Below are 20737 nucleotides of genomic sequence, written 5' to 3' on the forward strand. Positions count from 1 at the left end.
TTTCGCGGTTAGCCAAAAGTGGCAGAAAAGCGAATTAAAATAAACCAAACCAATCATTTATCCCAGTGTAGTCTGTCACAATTACATCATGCACATAAGCGATGTTAATTAAATTAATTAAACAAGCCAATCCATTCCTGTACCTACAATTTTGAATTGCCACATAATAATTTGGAAGAGATTTTTACAGAATATGTATAGCAAACATGTAGAAATTAATGTTAATTACCTGTGATGATTAGATGGTATCTGTAGAGGATTATATAAAGTTAGTCTGATTGCAATAGTTTTCAGTAGTTTAATGTAAAGCTGAGTTGTACCACTTTGACCAATACTGATACTGACGTCAATTTTATTGCAAATTCAATTTGAAATTGTTCAAATACATATAAGAATTTCATTGTGTAGTTATATACCATGTCAGTCTACCAAAGTTTTTGCTTAATAATGCTCAAGTGATGATGGCGTAATAAATATAAGTTGTTAATGATGGATTGGGTCTATTAGACCCAGTGTGGTATTACTAAGTTTTTCTGGAGTGACAATTATAATTTGGAACACTTATTAAGAATGTTTTTATGTCATTACCGTGGGTGTTCTGCTCCAGAGTTCTTAATCATTAAGTGAAATAAACCATCTTCTTTCGTCCGTGGCTGTCGTTCCATCCCCTGTACCACCTGTTGCAAATCCACTTGATCCTTGGTCGAAGTAGATTCCTCAGTACTTCCTCCTTGACACAACTAAAATTTATGACTGGGAATCTGTGCCCTCTTTTCCATTACCTGAGGCACAGTTGGGGTTAGTCTAACTGCCGATTTGTCGAGGGGAGCACACAGTCGTCCGTGCAGGACCACGTGTGCAGCTGTGCCATTAACCCCTGTTGATTTCTGGTGCTAATGATATTGGTTTCTTGAGTCGACATCAGTTTTATCGGTGCATGTGCAAACGCTGTTATTCTGATAAACATCATAAGTTTTCTTCTGTATTCTTTTCATTTTGTACTCTGCTTATTTAAAATCTTTGCAACAGACAATGCATTTGGCATTGTAACATTCTTGTCAACACTAGAGAATTCAAGCTCAAACATTTACAGTGAAATCCATTGCATATTTTAAGCATACTTCCATTGATTAATTTAATATTTAATGCAGTTTCAGTCAATATAAATATGTCTTATAGAACAACAGGAGGAGAATCATGTTTATTATAATAATCCATTGTTTTAGTAACAAAAATAAAGCATATTTTGTATTTGATTTTTTGGTGGCTAGGTGAGCCACTTGCTTAACCCTTCGTGGGTCATGCAAGAAAAGTTACGTCGATAGTCGTGCATGGTGCCAGAGACAAGAGTTTTTAAAATATGCTAAATTAATGGTCTAAAATGTCAAATCCTCAATTATTACGATTAAATATTTTCTTTCAACAATTGAGTTTCTATAAAACTATAGAAATTGAAATTCTATAAAATTATAAAAAGGCAATCTTCATTAGTCGTGTATGGAATGGCAGACCGGATTTTCAGTAAAAACTAGGTATGCCTATAATCGCACATGTACTCAGACAGCAAGGGGCTTCAACGAACCTTCCCTAGCAGCTCGAAGATCTTACTAACGCTGAAAACAAAATTGTTGTGTAAAAGAGGAAACTCAGCTAGACAGAGGGAGAATGTTGACAAAACGATCTTTGATAAATAACAACTATAAAACCACACACCCGGAACTAGAGACTGTGCGCGACCAACACATTGTTAATGAAAGTAGTAATTTTTCACAATTGAATGGTCAGGGGGAGAAACCAGGTAAGTCAGTTTACTCTAATAAGAAATATCATGTTGTCTTTTCCTACCATGTGGGTGCTGTGCTGGACTTTACATGCTTTCTCTTGTTTCATACATTAGACACTTCCATTCATCAAAGTATGCTTTCTGTATTTTTGCATTTACATATTGAATGTCGTTTTGCAATTAAAAGTTCATTTTCCTGGAGTTCGGCAAGTTGACTTTTTTTCCCTGACCCTTTAATTGTAAGTCCATATTTAATGTCATTTTGTGATTAAAATAACTAAATATATATTTACATAGCCTGTGTTACTTTTTTATTATGTATAAATCGTTCCTTGGTGATTATATTTGGGCTAGTATATTCTGACAGCTTGTTCCTAGTTTAAAGTGTGATTAGAATTAATATTGTAAAGGACAAATATGCATAGCTATATCTTCTAATGTAATTGGGTTTCAGAGGTTTAGCCAAGTTGTTATGCTTACATGTTGTTGTTTTTTCAGGTGCAACAAACTCATCCCAAGAGTGCATGATCAGATGCTAACAGAAGGATCTCAGGAAATGAGTAGACTTCAAATTTCAAAACCACATATTCAATGAGGTTGGCATGGTTCATTTTAATTTTAATAAATTATCATAATTTTTTGTTATAAAGTGTATTAGAGATTAGCAGTCAACATAAGTTTATATGTATGAAAGTGTTCACCTCAGTATGGATATTGGTAAATACACATTCTTTTTTCTGTGGCTGATGTATGATGCATGAAAGAATCAATTTTTTTTCATATTTTTAATTTAAAGAAGCGTTCAGATTCAGATATTATTGGCCATAAGCTATCATTTATTAGTGTGATGAGTAGAAAACATGATTACTTTTAACCTCTACATTTATATATAGAAGACAATGCAATGAAAAGGTTCTGTTTGCACATTTTATATTTCTTCATTTCAAATTATTTATATTTGATTGTAATTTGATTAATTTTCAGCCACCTGTAATAAACATAATTTAGTGAAGGATTTATCACATATATGCCACCATGGCCCAGTCAGTAGGAAGACCTGAGTTTGATTCCTGGAGGAGGTATTCTCAGGTGGGGATATTTTACTGGCAATGCCCATACATAATTTGGCTCTGGGCTCGCTCAGTCTCTAATCTGGGGGAATTTAAGGCAGCTGGAGCATGATGCTGAGAACATCACCTCCAGCATGGCTGAAATCTAGAATGTATTGCATCCTACCTCCAATATACCGGGAATGGCTTTTATTGTATTATATTATATTAGTATATTAACCTCTTAGCATACAGATTTTAAAAAAAAATGTTTCGATTTTAATGTAATTTTTTATTACTCGGTTGAAATAATCAGTTAAGAACATTATAAATGGTTATAATAATGTTGATTGTTGACAACTCAACAATGAGATACATGCGTCTGAAAAGCCCCTAAAATAAAATCCCGAGTATACTCGTGCTATCAACGAGTAAAATATTACAAATAGAACTTGTTAAAAAAATCAAGATAAGTTATTTTAATAATCAAAATAAACACAAAATAGCACTGAAACACTAATTAGTGAACTTGAAAATTGTTTATATTATAGGGACTTTGTCATTAGTCGTAAAACGTGTATAAGTGTACCCACTAAACGTGAAATACATTGTTTATATGTTACTAGCTGTGTGATAAGCCCTGAAACATGGATCAATGCACAAAGCTACACTGCATTCCTCACACATGTATCTGGATTCTCTTCTAGCCTTCTTCCCTCTAGCATCACGCACACTGCTGCACATTCTTGTAGGATTTTGCTTCTTCTCAGTTGGAGGAATCACTGAAGGAAAATGGCCATTGCTGAGGTGCCACCAGCTGCTTTCGGCGAACATTCTTCTCTTTGATGATGAGCAACCACTTTCTCAATGACAGCGACACGAAAGTCAAGGGCACTCTTCCGTCCTCCATGTTTTCTCTAGAGTACGAAGGCATTCCACACAGCTAGTTCTAAGAGGTGGAAAGATATTTTCTTATAATATTTTTTACCTCGCTTACGTGGCAATGGATTGTTTGCAATGTATTGATTACCCTATCAACACCTCCCATTGTATCATTATATGCAAACACGACCACAGGCTTCACAACATATTTGTTCCTTGGTCTGCGTGTTTCCATTTCCGCACTGGAAACTGGATAAGATCGAGACATCTCTTGTCTTTCCACTTTAGTGCAAGAAGTTTACCTCGTTGGAAAGCTACAGTCTCTCCTTTCTTCAGTGTTATCCTTTGAAACGATGGAGGCATATTCTTTCTTGTGGGACGCACACTACCATACACATCTGTTCTATTAGATATCAAAATGTCGGCAAGCTGGGGAGAACTGTAATAGTTGTCTACAGTTAGGCAGTATCCCATATTAAGCAGGAGTTTCATGAGTGTCATGACAACTTGTGATGACATGGGTAAATCTTTATAGTCCTCATGAAATTTAGTGCCAGCGCCTGTGTATATTATTAGGGACCAGACATATCCAGTTGCCGATTCACGCAGCATGAATGACTTGATGCCAAATCTGGCTCGTTTCATAGGTATATATCCCAACCGTCCTTTGTATAACATCAGACTTTCATCAATTTTCACATCTCGTTCTGGAGTACAAGCAGATTTAAATTTGGTAGATAAGTGATCCAAAATTGGCATATTTTATTCAGTTTTCATTGAGGATGACTCTCAGCATCATATGTACTATTATCAGAGAAATGCAGATTTTTCTTCAAATTCACAAATCTATGAAACGGCAAAATTTGTCGAAAAATTTGTGTAGCTAAAATTGGATTCTTAGTCCAGTACATTTGATAGGTAGGTTTCTTTACAATACTCTGTAACTGTATGAGTGAAATAAAAATGTACATTTCGTCCATTGTTGTGTCTTTCCATTCTCGTGCCAGTGTCTGCCTTGCATATCTGTTAGTTTCAGTCACCAAATTTCCTACAAAATCATCATCAATAAACTGACAAAAGTAGTGCATAACATCCTCAATATGTGGCTCGAAATTCACTTCGGGTTTACCTGTGAAAGTAAAGCGTGGTCGGGCAGTTGGGAGTTGTCCAGAAGTACCAATTTCACACCACTGTCTGGCACTTGCAAAGTCAGTTTCCGATGAATCTGACACATCACTTTCTTCTGAACTTTCTTCATGACTTTCTTCGGAGCTATCTGAACCACTAAACTCAAGCTCTTCTCCACTCTCCATTTTCACAAAAGAAAAAGAATACCGCCAAGAAACATGGAAGAAAACAAAGGCACCCGAACAGACTTTTTCACATGAACGCCGCAGACTAAAATAAACGTCAGAAGAAGGAGATTAGTGACATCTATCGGAAAGACAAAAAAACAAACAAAAAAAACTTCAACAGCACTATTAGTGACATCTACCGGAAAAAACAAGTGAACAACTTCAACAGCATTATCTAGCGGAAACATGCAGAAACATAGAAAAACGAGAATAATCGTCCTTTTAAAATGTGTACGGATAAAAAGAAGTTACCCCGAATATACTCGGGATATTATATTTTCGTGGAAATTAAAAACCCGAGTATACTCGGGCTTTTATGTTAAAAGGTTAACAACACTCACTCTCTCATCCAACCCCCACCTCCCTTGTATGTGTTAACCATATTATGTGTAAGTAATTACATACACATTGATGTTGTTTGTATATTTGAATAATTGTGTTTGCAGGTTCACATGTTCTACAAGGCTTATTCACTCCAGCATGTATGCTATGGTCAATTACCTTGGTTTTTTTAGGATGGGTGCTCACTAACTACGTCAGTGTCATTTTCATCAATTTGAATCTTGATGGTCTTCTAGATTAGTCTGTATGAACATTAGCTGTAACGAGACTTGATAACAAGATACTCAAGAAATATGAGCAGTTTTACTACAAGTCACCTCACACCAGGATATAATAGACTAATCACACAACAGCCTATTTCAAGTACAGTATTAGTCTTCAAAGTGCCATGTGAATATAATGTTAATAGTTTTATGTATATGCGTTAATATTTTGGATAGAACAAGAGATTTCTGAATATGTTCTGTAAGTATAGTTTTTGTATTTGTACTTTTCTTACTTTTAATAAAGAATTTGCAATGTATATGACTTGGAACCATTATTTTTATACAGGGTGGGGCAGAAATAATTAGACAATTTAAGTTTGAAATATTTTGCATTGAATTACAAAGTATTTATAGGGATATTGAATCAGTAAAGTTATTATAGATACACTGATAAGCCCATATCAGCTGATATGTATAGTGCCAATTAATGTGCTCAATTGCTACCAACAATACATTTTATTTTGGCAGTGGATGCACAGTATAGTACATAGGGTGTGTCGTTCAAAGACTAATATTCTTGAAGCAGCAAAATGAATAAGTTATGCTGTCATTTAGGTAACTGAGATTGAGTAATTTGAAAATAACAATTTACAAACATGTGTACATGATATAGGAATACAATGTGCGGATCATTGTGGTTGTGTCCTGACTGCTGTTACATCGGACATAGGAGTGAGAAGACTGACCTCCGCCGAGACCGACATGGAAATAGTTTGGGTGGAAATTCCCTTGAACGTAAGTAGGAAACTTTATCTAGGAAATGTCTACATTCCCCCTCTCCCAATGATCTGGATAACCTTCAACATTCACTTCTTCTCGTACAATCGCAGATGAGTGAAAATTACATATTAATGATGGTCAGTGATTTCAACATCACAACAATAATGTAGCAAAGAAGTAATAATGAAAACAAGTTACATCCAGAGTGTATTAAAGACTCAGGAATAAATCGGGACTTTCTAAATTTAGTACCGAAGCAGGCCTATCTCAAGTCAACCCCTTCCTCACCCGCAAGGACCGGTTTCTAGACCTTATCTTTGTGAACTCAATGGAAACCCTCCCGAGTGTGTCACTGGAGGAATCCGCAGTTCCTTCTGACCACGTAGCGGTACAATGCAGTGTAGCCATATCTGGTGTCACCAAGGCCGCTAACATTAAAAGTGGTCACTTGTATGCTTGGCATAAAGCGAGTATTTCTGAGATCAAAAGCCTACTTGAACGCGTGCCGTGGGACATTATGCAGCTGACAGACGACGTTGACAAAATGTGCGAAACCTTCTATGAACTGTTATTCTCATCGTTTGATGACACTGTCCCATTAGCTCGTAATAGCGAAGGAAATGTCCGGCCTGGTTCGATGGGCAATTAATATGCCTCTTAAAAGTAAAAGAACGTGCACATAGAAGATGGAAGCAATCAATACTACAGAGTGACTATGTTGAATTTTCCGCACACAGATCGAACTTTAAAAAAATGCAAAACTCAAAATATACGGAATATTTAACCAGCGTGGATGAACAAATTGACAGTAACCCGAAAATGATGTGGAACTTCCTTAAAAGCAAATCCCGCATGACAAGGTTTCTACAATATCGAGATGACAGGGAACCAGCAACAGCATCCCATCTTTACTACGAGGAAACATCAACAACACATCCAGAATCCTCATGTGAACTCTTCTCTGAATATTTTTCTAGCTTCTATTCTCCCGAGCAACGCCAGCTGCTAGATAACACACTAGAAACTAACAATCTGCTCGCGATACCGCAACTAACACTGACAAGTGGGGAAATAACATCAAAGCTTAACGGCATACAAAAAGGCAAATCCACAGGTTCAGATCTTCTTCCCTGACACTTCATCTTTGCTTGTGTAAATGAACTCACTCCCCCGTTAGTAATCCTTACAATAAAATCCTGGAAACAGGTTTCTTCCCCCGCCGATGGAAAAAAGCTCTCGTAACTCCAGTTTTTAAATCAGGAAACACTGACAGGAGGTTACGTCATCAAGATCCGGTTTACGTTTAGCAAGCAAGGAACAGCAACGGCAATTGTGCGTCGGAGACATATTTTTCGTGAAAAACACATGATTTTCTGCTCCAGTAGATTCTACGACGACAGAAAATACCTCCACGAAGTATCCAAATACTAAAAAAAACTCATTCCAGTAAGTACTTCCTTGTGTAAAAATGAAGAAATCTGTTATTCCGATCAGCAACAGTTACCGGAATAGTAATGCTTATGCTGCAATCAGTTACTGCAATACCTCCCGAAACACGATGTTCACCTCGTTGCCGAGTGGGGTTAGGGAAAGTGATGCAAAAAGCAGCAAGCTAGTTATTTTAAGATTTACCCACCAGGAGGCAGCAATAACAAAGATATCAGACATGCCTGCCATCTGGCGGCGATACCAAGAACTAGTTCAAATAATATGAGAGATGCTTCACATTACAACTGTACGGAAAGGTGTATTTTTATAAATAACGCCCTTTCGTTACAACTTTAATGAAATGAATAAGCACTTTCATGCGATTTTTGGTATTAGCCATAGGCCTAGTAGGTTCTAGTCTAGGGCATGGCATTTCAAGTGGTGTGAAGAGCACATGAGCATATCACAACACTATTCAAGGAAGTATGTAAATTCACACATTATTTGAATTGTATTTATAAATATGTTGCCACTAAGCATTATTGTGTAATTGTACCCAAACTTCAAGAGCTGCTGCGGTGAATTTTAATGTGTGTAATTCAGTGAAATCCAATCTCCTCGCCTCCATGTTGGACCCTGCTGATATATTGGAAATTAATGAGAAGCAACTGCTAGTAGAGCCTAGCGGACAAGGTTTCTACAATATCGAGATGACAGGGAACCAGCAACAGCACCTCAGAGACCAATTGAACGAAAGCCACAACAAAACAGATGAGAGAGACTCGTGGAACGAACCCAGGCATCCTAGAACATGAGGTATGCAATGAGCAACAACTGGAGATAAGAGTCTGTGCATCAAGAAGTCAAGGCAGTCAAGAGGTTACTGAGATGTGAAGAAACCAGATCAGTAAGATAACCCAGTGAAAGGTGTAAAGATTACCTAAACAGAAGATAATGTAACCTTTGACGAACCATATCAAAGTATCCTGTATGAATTTTGTGACTTGTACTCCCCATGTAATCTAATCCCCAAACAGCCTTGTCCTTTCCTGATGAATTCCACAAAGCCCTGGCCCAGTACCTGACGTATCTTGGAAGTGACAGCCCAACAGGAAATATTCAATGACAACAAATCCAGCAGAACACCCCTTGCTTTGCTTACTTAAAGCAATTTACTTAGTATGCCCTGTTTTAAATTTTAAAGTACCAGGGCAGAAGTGCATACCCCTCAAAGTATGCAAATGGAGGTGGGCTCTTTCTGGGTTCCCACCCTCTTATGTGTGTGTGTGTGTGTCTTCAATCATATAAGGCTATTTTCGAGACATGCGAACAAAAGAGGACATTATTATCAATGTATATCACCCTCCTGGTGGCTTACTATTATTTTTTCAATTGAGCCTATCCAAAATTATCAATGCAAAAAAAGGGCCAAGAAAATTTTTGAAGAACATGTCACGTTTATTTTACTCTTACATGTGACATGGAAATTATACAAAAATATAATATAATTTTAATATCGAGGTTTTTTCTTGCATGTTTGGGGATGGAAGGTCAACCTCCCCCTGCCTGCTTTTCTGCATCACCTTATATCTGGCACATTTCCCTTCAAAAAATGTTGTATGATGCATTTCTGGCAGAATAATTTCGATATGGCTTCACAAGCTGCTCTGGGGTTCACTCAGTCTCTTATCAACAGATAAGGTAAAGTTTGCCATGCATGTAGCACCATGCTATGAAGGCACATTTATGGAATCGGGGGGGGGGGGGGTAGAGCCCCCACACACTCGATCTTGGCCATACGCTGGTCTAGTGAACATCACTTCCGGCACTGTTGCCATAGCAACAGTACAGGGTAAGTCAAAATGATGGACCCGATTACAGAAATTTATTCTGTGAAATCTAATAAACAAATGTAAGTGTGAGACATGCGCTTCGAAATGTTAACTTTCAAAGTTTAGGGCCACGCAGTGTTTCCACTTTCTACCGCTAGGAGTCAGCAGCGAGCAGGAAAATGGCGTTGACTGGAGAACAGAGATCTTTCTATGTGCTTGATTATCATGTGAACAAGTCTGTTATTAGTGTGCCAGGGCATTTCCGTACCAAATATCGGAGAGAACCACATACGGGGAAGGCCATTCGTAAGTGGTATGAACATTTCAGAGATTCGGGCTGCATCTGTAAACTAAAATCGACTGGGGAAGAGACAGTGGAACGAGTGCGCACATGTTTCATGCGGAGTCCACAGAAGTCCACCTACCAAGCAGCGAGAGAACTTCAACTTCCACGGAAAACTGTCTGGCGGGTTCTGCAGAAACGTTTACAAATGAAACCCTACCACTTGCAACTAGTTCAAGCCTTAAAAGACTCTGATTATGCTTTGTGTGCATCCTTCTGTGCTGATTTCCTCGCATTAATGGAAACGAATAGGTTCTCTGAGAGGTTAATTTACAGTGATGTAGCAACTTTTCACCTTTCAGGGAAAGTGAATAGACACAACGTAAGGATTTGGGGAACTGCTAACCCCCATGAATTTGTGGAACACAAACGCGATTCTCCCAAAGTGAATGCCTTTTGTGCCATTTCCCATGAAAAAATTTATGGGCCCTTTTTCTTCCATGAACGTACTGTGACAGGACTTGTTTTCCTTGATATGCTGCAACTATGGCTCCTTCCACAGCTTGCAGAGGATAGCGCAGATTTCATTCTTCAATTGGATGGTGCCCCTGCGCATTACCATGCGATTTCTTCATGTGTGGTTTAGTCAAGGATCATGTTTACGTACCACCACTTCCAACAACATTGGATGACCTGCGTGCCCGCATCACAGCAGCCATTGCTGATATTGACCGCAACATGCTACACAAGGTTTGGCAGGAGATAGACTATCGGCTTGATGTGTGCCGTGTTACGTGAGATGCTCACATAGAACACTTGTGATTTGTTTGAAAAAAAGATTTGACAGTTTACCTTTCTTAGCACATGTCCCACAATAGCATTTGTTTATTATATTTCACAGAATAAATGTCTGAAATCGGGTCCATCATTTTGACTTACCCTGTATATCTGGCAATATACAACGTGGTGTCCGTACTTTCCCCATGCAGTTAGTGTTGGAAACTGACCGCAAGGGATACCTTTTGTTCTTACTGACAGGGTTTTTCAACGAAAATGGTAATATGTATCTTACACCATTGTAAAGATTAGATCCAGAAGAATACGTACATAAAATACAGGTTGCTTACAGGTGACAAGTTAAAGACAAAATGGAAGAACAAAAGCAGGCACGCTCCATGAAAGTGACCGGCAACTTACGATTTCTTCGGTTTCCGCTACACAGGCTTGTTGATGGGTAAATGAACATAAGTCGCATGGTTTCTTGTCTGTGGTCAGATAAGTCTTATTGCAATGTGTATGATTACAACCATTGTGCACATTAGGCATATTTCGTGCCTTTGCACTAATGGGTATTCAAAAACTACAATGCATTTTCTCGATCGGAAGAATACATATGTGTAGTACATAGTCATAGATGTCGAAAGAAATTCTTGTAGGGGTAGTCAGGCCATTAACATATTTTAATAGTAGTAGTAGTAATATTGGGAGAGTGTAAAGTGATTTCAGTCAATAGCCGGAACAACAACCACAGCAGGAACGAGTACTGCTACTACTAATATCAACAACAATAATAAATTCATATGAAGATAACAATGGTACATTATTATTATTATTATTGATTGGTTGATTTGGTGTTTTAAGTCCAGTTCATGCACAGTAAGGCTAATCGGTACTGGACCTACAGTTTAAATTGTAATCCGAACCACTATGTGCCTCCTCCATATTATAATTATTATTATTGCATCCAAAGTAAATGTGTAAACTCAAGGTGCATCACGTCTGTTATTTCAGGAAATTAGGTTCGCATTTACATCTTAAATGAATGGCACTTTCCAAAATATGTTATGTTCTTGAATTTCCAGAAATTCTGAATAATCGTAACTCGTAAATAAGCGATTTCTAACCGAAAATATTTTACTCCCATTTATAGATTATGAGGAATTGAGATAATACGAAATAAATCTCTCCCCTAGAAGCTTATCTTCCCGCTTCTTGGAAATTCACCCCTTTTCGAGTTATGCATATCGCTGTGTGCATTAAGGACTATTGAACGAAAGATTGAACATGTGATAAATGCAGCAGCGTAAATAACACCCCCGCGGTGCGGCGCAGGTAGGGTGCGCACCAGCTTTGAGCTCAGTAAGAATGATAAACTAAGAAAGACCGATAGTTCACTTTCGGCGTTAAAATATATTTTCAACCGAACATATTATATTTTATGCCCCTAACTGCAAACAGAAAATGTTAATCACAAGTAGAAAGTGGATTACCAAATTAGAAAACAAAACTTTATTAGCTGAATGGTTTACGTAACCGAAAGGTAGACGACAGGCAAGAGAACACACTGGCAACGCTAATTTTCACCCTACTTACAATTTTTACCAAACGGAAAAGAGAAGTTTAAAAAAAAATCTTCCTCGACGAAATGATTTTCCAAGTTAAAATTCATCAAAAATTACTTGAGAAGCACAATGTCAAGAGTGAGAGCGATCGAGCTCGAAAACTAGCAAACAAGAATTTGCTTCCATGAAAAAAATGCAGAGGACTGCTTATGATCATTTGACAATATCGTAATTTTTGTAATAACAGTCTGTTTTCATATATAATTATCATATATAATTTTTTACAGCTTCTCTGTTGTCTTAACCTTTCGTATCAGTTTTTACATTGATTCAAATTACATGTATGCATTTTCATGTTTTGATATACCTAATATAAATGTGGGCGTGAATTAATATTTTAGAAAAGAAATATATTTGTATATTTTTAGACGAGTATGGAGGCACAACTGAAAGTTGCACGGGGGGGGGGGGGGGCGCAGAGCATGTTAGTTACGCTACTGGATACATTCCTGGCGCATGGAGCCTACTGACCGACCTGAAGGTGTTTTCAGCTTGGCAGCCCATTATTAATTACAACAAATTGTTTTCATTCTAATATTTTTGCATAAAAGAACATGAAAAGTGATAAGTTGGAATAATAAAGTAGTGTAATTGATACTACTACCATTTCGAGAAAGTATGAACCCCCCTCATGCAGATTTGGCTACACTTAAAACAAGCTCAACATGCCCATATGAGCTTTTTGCTCAAGTGTGGAACCCTGTCTAATCCAAGATTTTTGTAAAAATGCCCTCGGGAAGTTCCTGAGAAAGTATGACCCCCCTCAGATTGATTTGTCTACACTTACAAAAGGCACTTCTGTGAGATTGTTGTCCATAAACCTGTCAAAAATATGCCCCTTTTGATATTTTTTTTGCCCACACCTAAAACTAAGCCCCCCACCCACACCCACCCACATACACACCCACACACACACACACATATTTACTTCTGGTTTAAGTTCAATTGGGTACCAGGCTCAACTTGTATATCTAGTATTAAGATAATGTAATTTTTCTAGAATTGCTCTGTGACTCTCTCATTTCTTACATCATAAACATATGATTTTTCACCTATGAGAATAACACTACATATGGTGTCATCAGGGAGTGTATCGTGGAATTCACAGATAATTTTAATGTTTGTCCTGTCATTAACCACAACTTGTTTCCTTTTTGAAGTGTTGATGACAGACATGGGTCTCTGTGTTTTGAATTCATCTGGTGTGTAATACATGTCAGTATTGCCAGTAGTGACCCTTTTGTATGCTGTAAATGCTTCATATAATTTAAGGAAATCATCCTTGGACATGTCTAAATTATAATTTTCTCTAGGAAAGACCTCATTTCTGCCATTTTTAAGATATATGTTCTTGATGTTGCAGCTATCAAATTTACTTGAATTTTTTTCCTGATTATTGTGTCTTCCAGTCTGAAACAATACAACCACAAAATCCGGCATGTCATATTGTATACTGGAGAATGAATTTGTAGCATCAAACTCATAATAAGTACCAGCGGCAGGCTTCTGTACACATTGATATGTATAAAATTGTAAAGGAACCTGTGGATTTTTTATTATATCTGCTTTGTATTTAAGAGCATAACTGGCTTCATATTCAACAACTGACATTCTTAGCTCCATAGTCTGAATAAGGCACTTGCCCTCATCAGGTAGGGTATTAGGCAGAGCTTCCCCTGTAGAGTTTAATGAACTGTACCTCATCAAAGCATTATTATCATTGGCAGCTCTTCTAAATGTGATTCTTAAACCACCCTTCCACATAATATCTTTGTAATCTGAGAAGAATCCTGGCAACAGGCGCATAGGGAACAGCACTGTGTGGTTCTTAGATATAATTTTATCACCAGCCTCAAATCCACCTATTTTGTAGTAAGAAGCCTCGGTTTTGGATAATTTTAGTGTGGCCAAAGCTGTGGAGGTAATGCCGGGATAATCCACTCTGTTTATAACACCATGCTTTCTGATCTCAATTTCAGAGAACAGATGCGGCACAAAATTGTCTACCAATCTTATATTTGAATTTGCCGGATAATCTGTTCCATCGAGCTTTACAACATCAAATTTGATGTATAGATCTGCTCTGTGGGGGTGTATAAAGCCATCCCCTACATCAAGATCAACCTCAATCTCTGTGTTGGGTTGATTTAAATTTGCAAATGTCCTCCTGTTTGGGGGGAATGATTGTAGCTCATAACTCTCAATATTTTCCATTTTTTTTTGTATGTATTTTTATTTAAATATTAATCTCTATGATTGCAGTTGTTGTGGCTCCAGCAAAATCAACTAATTCTTCTTTTTCATTAGTGACCATCAATTCAATATAATCTATTCTATTATGGCACACAGGAAAATATAATGTTGGGGATGGAGTGTAGATGATTGGCTCCATAAATTCAGAATTAGGTTTAAATGTTGCAATGATGCCAGTTTGTTTGTGAGTGCCTATGCCATTTGATTTGGTGATCATACCCTCAGCCACATTACAGTGAATATTTAGAGTCTCTATGGCTAAGAATTTAGGTATATTAATAGCAGTGTGTTTGATGGCCGCTTCAAGTTTTGTGTTGTTCTCAAAACCTAACAGCTCTCCTATAGTACCCAGATCCACTGTTTCTGTAGCAGATACAATCTCTACTCTGTGAGTGACAGAATTTTGACTTAACACTATACCTCTGGGTAATTGAGCATTTAGAGTGGACAGATTATACTGCCCTGGAGTGATGACAATTTTTTGATCCCCTACTGCAATTGTGTTGTTGTGGTGAGTAATATTAGGGATCAAGTACATGCCATAAAATGCTCTGAGAGCTATTGTTTTGGGATACACTATGTCATCATGCAATTTGAGTTTCAATATTGAATTTTGGCTGGTGAGATGGAATACCCCCATGATGTTTCAGATACCACAGGGCTTTTTGAAAATTTTCAATTGATGGTTTATTTATTTGAGACATATATCTAAGAACAGATAAACACAAATGTCCACAATTAACATCTTTGAAGTTTTGAACACGGGCATTATTGTAATAAAGATTAGCTGATTTTAGATATTTTACTAAATTTTCAGGTGGAACACCTCCAAATGAATCAAACACAAATGCCTCATCTTTTAAATATTTAAGATAACAAATCCAGTGAGTGCCCTGATTTTTGTACTTATCCAAATTAACAATGCCACACTCTTTGTTGAGTGGTTGCTCTGGCAAAGAATCAGACATGTACACACCTCTAAAATTTTTGATGCCCAGTGGCTTGATTAAAGCTTCAATATCTTGGTTTGTAAGCGGCTCTTGTTTTTTTTAAACTTATTCATGGCTCTCTTAACACCTTTGCCTTGTTTCTCCATGGCCAGGTTATGGCGCTTCAATTCATCTAATTCTGCCCTATTCTTCTTGGCATCTATTACTGTTTTTGCTATGGCAGCTGATCCCCCAGTCAAGCTCCCAACAGCCCCAAGTGCTGCTAAGATGGCCGGGATAGTAAATATAAATCCACCCACATGTGATTTTTTCCTGGATTGTTGTAATTTTTTTAATTGGGGGGTACTAAGCAACAATTTCATACCATGACCCTTGGCAATACAAGAGCTTTTTTTCTTGTGCTGCTTTTTGGTTAAAAGACTATCAATAGTTTTAAGAGATTTAAGACCTGCATAAGGTACCTGATACATAACACCCTTGGCCTTCATTGTAGGTTTATTATATACATATTCACAACCCCCACCCCAGTTTTTGTTTGGTGCTCATAGCTATGGTGGTCCCCAATGCTGCTATTCTCTCACTTAAAGAACCATCTTTGCTTACAAATCTACCAAATGCAGCCTCTTCTAATTTTTTGTCTGCAACATGTCTCTTGTCAAGATCAGAATGTGTGTTGTATGCTATGTCATGGTCTCTACAAGCAGCATCTAGGGGATTAACACCAGGATCACCTCTGTTTAATCTATGGTCCAATTTTGTGCCTGGACCACAATACTGATAGCCTGGAATGTGTAGTTCAAATGGCAGCTTGTTTATAATGTCATTAACCAACCCCCGGCCCTCAGAAATATTCCAAAAATATTCCAATCCCCTTAGTGTCATTCACTATAAAATTAGACAATTTTGTGCTTATCATGTCCATAATTCCAACCTTTTCATTGTAAAAATTGTGGTTGCCAGCATTTTCCTCCCCAGCTATCACCAATAACCTATCTACAAGTTTCCTGACATCATCAACCCACACAAATTCTTTAGGCAGGGTGTTGTATTGTTTGATTCCACTGCCAGTCTTGATCTGTGACCATATGGGCTTGATTAAATTGTTGTATTTTGCTCCACTGCTAGACTTGACTCTTTTTTGTGTGGGATCATTGTTCTGGTATAGAGCATCTGATTTTATTAATATTTCTTTGTAATGTTCATAATCTTGATCTGTATAGCTGCCAGGCCTTTTCCTAGTCATCAGTTCCCACAATCCAGGTGTGCCAAGATACTTAACAAAAGCACCTTTTTCTCCAAGATGAGATTCTGAATATACAATTATATCATCTCCCATAAATGTTACTCTGAAATTGCCAATTCTATGTATGATGCTACCATCACGCTCTGTGTCAGCATATAAGCCAAAGACCTCATCTTTGTTGTCTTTAGGTGTGCTTAAATATTTTTGAGCAAGAAGACCCAATTCAATAGGATCCAGAGTAGCTTCAATTCTTCGAGGAGCAATAGGACTAGGTGTATGAATACTGGAAAGTGGGGTGATTGGATAATCTAATATGTTCCTTGCAGCTACAGGTACAAGCTCTGTGATCAAATTTTGATTTTGCTCTGTAACAGTTTTGATATTTTTACCTAATTCACTAATAGCATCAATAATAGGCTGTTCTGTTTGTTTGTGTTGTTCATAAATTCCTCTGTTCTGTGATTTCCATCCCTTAAATCTTTTTACAAGATAATCTCTTAATTTAAGATCATCAATGATTGGCCTTTTCATGGTTATTTATATATGTTTGAATGTCTAGAAAATTGTTGATTTTATTTCTGTATTTGCCACTATTGGGTTTTCTTGTCATATCAATTGTGACAAACCCATAACTGTCCTGGTTCCAGCACCTACTGCAAAACTTGGAAAAATCATTGTAGCTCAAGTCCCCACCTACATATTCATCATGTATGTGTTTGAGGTTGGTATGATCTTGATGAAACACACATATAAAATTGCTGTTGTCTCGGATCAGCTGCTTCGGTATTTTTGAAAAAGTCTGTGCCAGGTAGAAGCAATCAATGTTTTTGTGTCGGCCCTGTGTAAAAAAATTTCTAACCTTGTTTTGATTATCCAGTATAATGTCATCAAACACAACAACAGAATTATCGATACATTCATGAAGTGGCTTAACATCTGGTTCAAAAGTGGCTATATCCAGTCCATCATATAGCTTCATCAGTTGCTGATATTTTAATTGTTCCATGCTCTTAGAGAAAACATACAAGTGTCTGTTTTTCCAGTCTAACCAGTTGGGTGCCAATAAAAAATTATCAATCATTAGTGTAGTTTTACCACAAGCCGATGGCCCAACAATAAGACATCTAATATTTTCAGGCAGCAACTTGCCATTTCTCTTAATCTACTGTTCAGGTTCTGGCAGCCTTTTTATAACATCCCAGGTGCTCATATTATCACTTTGTCTGCATCGATCCAGCTGTGTTCTGGAAGTCCTAGCCATTTGACAAATAACTTGTTGCCTTTTCTGCGGATGATTTTTTCTATGAGATATGTGTCAGGCTGTTTAGTTTTGCTGAGTTCTTCTTCATAGAATCTGCCTTTGAGAATTTCTCCTCGGTGGTCTTTTATTATATATGTGTTAAGGGCCCCAGGTTTAATTTGAACCACTGTAAATAATTCAGTGCTCCAGTTTCTTGTAAAGCCTCTTTTGAATAAATGCTTATATTTGCTGATTCTTACTTGATCACCCACTTTGTATTTGGCTTTTCTTGTTGTTGGCTGGCATCTAGGATAATAAACAGTGCTGATCAATTTTTGCTCATCAGATGAAGTTACTTCAGAGGGTTTCATGTTGATTGTGGAATGGACCGAGTTGTTATATTTATGTAGAAGTTCTGGAAGAATATTAATCCATTTATAATTACCTTGAAGTGTAAATTGTTTATACATAAGATTTTTTAGGGTTTTGTTGAATCTCTCTACAATTGAGGCTTTGAGATCACTGTAACTCGAATAATGTTGTATTGACTGGTTTTTAATAAGTTGTTGGAACACAGAATTATAAAATTCCTTGTCATTATCTGTTTGCAAATAGCACGGTGATCTTCCACTCTGATTGATGATTGTCCTCATGGCTTCTGTAACACATTTTCCAGTCTTGGATTTGAGTGGCACAGCCCAGGCAAATTTTGAAAATGTGTCTATTACAGTAAGTAGATACTTGTAGCCCTTGTTGATTTTGTCTAAGTTTTTCAGCTGTCCACTTGCCATCTCAATCAAGTCGCTCTGCCATAAATCATCTATGCCTTTTGTGACTACTGGCAGTCTCTTATAATTATGTCTGGCTTGTCTGTGTAATTCATCAACAATAATTTGTCTAGACATAATATGTAAACAAGAATATTGCAACTATAGGGTGTTCAGCAGCTGATACTACAGGATTTTCTAAATATAATTTGTCCCCTATTTGTATATGAAATTCCAGAGAGCCATCATCTTCAACATAGGCTGTTTCTAATGTTTTGGGGTCTGTAAAATCCTCTAACTCTACACTGGTGATTTTTGGTTTGTTGTCAGCATTTGTTATTGATAAGGTGGGGTAGTGGTGTGCCTGTGGTTGTAGCCAATATTTGATCTTGATTGGTCTCAGTGTGCCCCCAACAAAAAGCTGGTAATAAAATTGTGCAGGAAACAGCATATATATTTTGCCACCTGGTGTAAATGGTGAATCATATTCTTTGTTGGGGATGCTGTACAATTCAAGAATTACTGTATGTTTTGGATTCTCAATTATGCCTGTTATTTCTTTTTCTGCTGTAAGCAATCTGCTTGTTACAGATTCAAGATGCTCATTGATGGTCCTAACAACATCATCATGGCCTGGCTTGATTTTTATGTCCACAACAAGTTTCTTGTATTGTTGCACAATCTCTTGTAGCTGGGTGGCAAAAACAGACAGAGCATTTGCTTGATTGGATTCCATGGTCCCTAGCTGTTGCTTGATATTAGCTACAATTTGTTGCAAATTTTCAATAACTGCCAATTTTGAATTTTGAGCAGTAAGATCATGGACCTGTCTTCTGATATCCTCAAACAGGGCATGCAGTTCATTAGTATGTTGATTAGTTGGTAGAGTGGCCACTGTCTGAGTAAGTTGTTTGATCTCTGTCTGGATGTTCTTGATATCTTCTGATTTCAATATGCGATTCACAGCTCTCTTAATATTTTTAAGTTCCTGTGATGTAGGCAGATTTGTTACAGTATTTTGCAAAGATTCAAGTGGCAATTTCACATTGTTTAATTCAGAAGCATCAGCCACATTTTGCATAGCATTTTGGAGCAGGGCTATATCTGCCTGAGAGGGTGTTGATTGTTGTAAAATTTGAAGCTTTGTTTGGATATCATCAATCAAGTGATGAAAATGAGATAGCTCAGATTCAGTGTTGAGGTTTTCAAGTTTTGTGATCTGTTGCTGGACACTAACAAGGGTATCTACAATACCGGGCAGGCAGGATTGTAGAGATTCTTGTATATTTGTCAAATCACTTTGCACTGCTGCTATTGTACCCTCAAGATGGGTTATGGTACTTTGAATTTTTCCAAAATCTTCATATGTTTCAAGTTGCAGCTTAATATTGGCAACACTCCGAGTTATTGCACTCAAAGCATCAGAAGATGGCAAGTTGTTCATAAAATTTTCAAGTGTCTCAATTTTTTCTTTAACCTCGGCTATGGCATTGTTCAGAGGGTCCAGATTAGGTATTTGGAGTGATTGAATCTGTTCTTTTAGAGTGGAAATCACTAGATCAAAATCTTCTTGTGATTTTATGCTTTTGACAATTGTTTGGAGCTGTGTCTGGACATTATTTATCTGCTCTTCCAATTGTTGTTTCAATTGCTCAGAGTTGGTGGCCTGGGTCTTAAATTTGGCTTGAAGAGCTGCTACAGCTTCTTCTAAACTTTGAAAATTATCCAATGTGGCCAAATCAGTATATTTCTGAAGCAATAATTTAAGTTCTGAGTCAATTTTAAGAAGAGGGTCCATGCATTGTGATTGTAAATTTGTAATTTCTAATTGAAGACTGGCATTGAGTGTGGTTTGTAAAGCTTGTAAATCACTTCTTAATTTTTGACTCTGACATCATGCATCAGAATCTCATCACTGTGATCTTCATGTCTTGTATGGCCA

The 20737-nt window shown here is 37.3% G+C and overlaps 1 protein-coding gene across 2 annotated transcripts in view; it reads left to right on the forward strand.

Annotated features, from left to right (window-relative positions):
• The window catches only part of LOC145984212 (uncharacterized), a 47590-nt gene extending 41656 nt beyond the window's left edge, over positions 1-5934 (forward strand). For both annotated transcript variants that reach the window (XM_083117761.1, XM_083117750.1), the window contains exons 10-11: positions 2282-2379; positions 5516-5934. In XM_083117761.1, coding sequence (XP_082973887.1) covers positions 2282-2378 — 97 coding nt within the window. In that variant the 3' untranslated portion in view covers position 2379; positions 5516-5934. The remainder of the gene's footprint in view (positions 1-2281; positions 2380-5515) is intronic.
• The last annotated feature ends 14803 nt before the right edge of the window (positions 5935-20737 follow it).

The sequence above is a fragment of the Lepisma saccharinum genome, chromosome 1 (assembly GCF_977018435.1).
Source record: "Lepisma saccharinum chromosome 1, izLepSacc3.1, whole genome shotgun sequence".
NCBI classification, from domain to species: Eukaryota; Metazoa; Arthropoda; class Insecta; order Zygentoma; family Lepismatidae; genus Lepisma; species Lepisma saccharinum.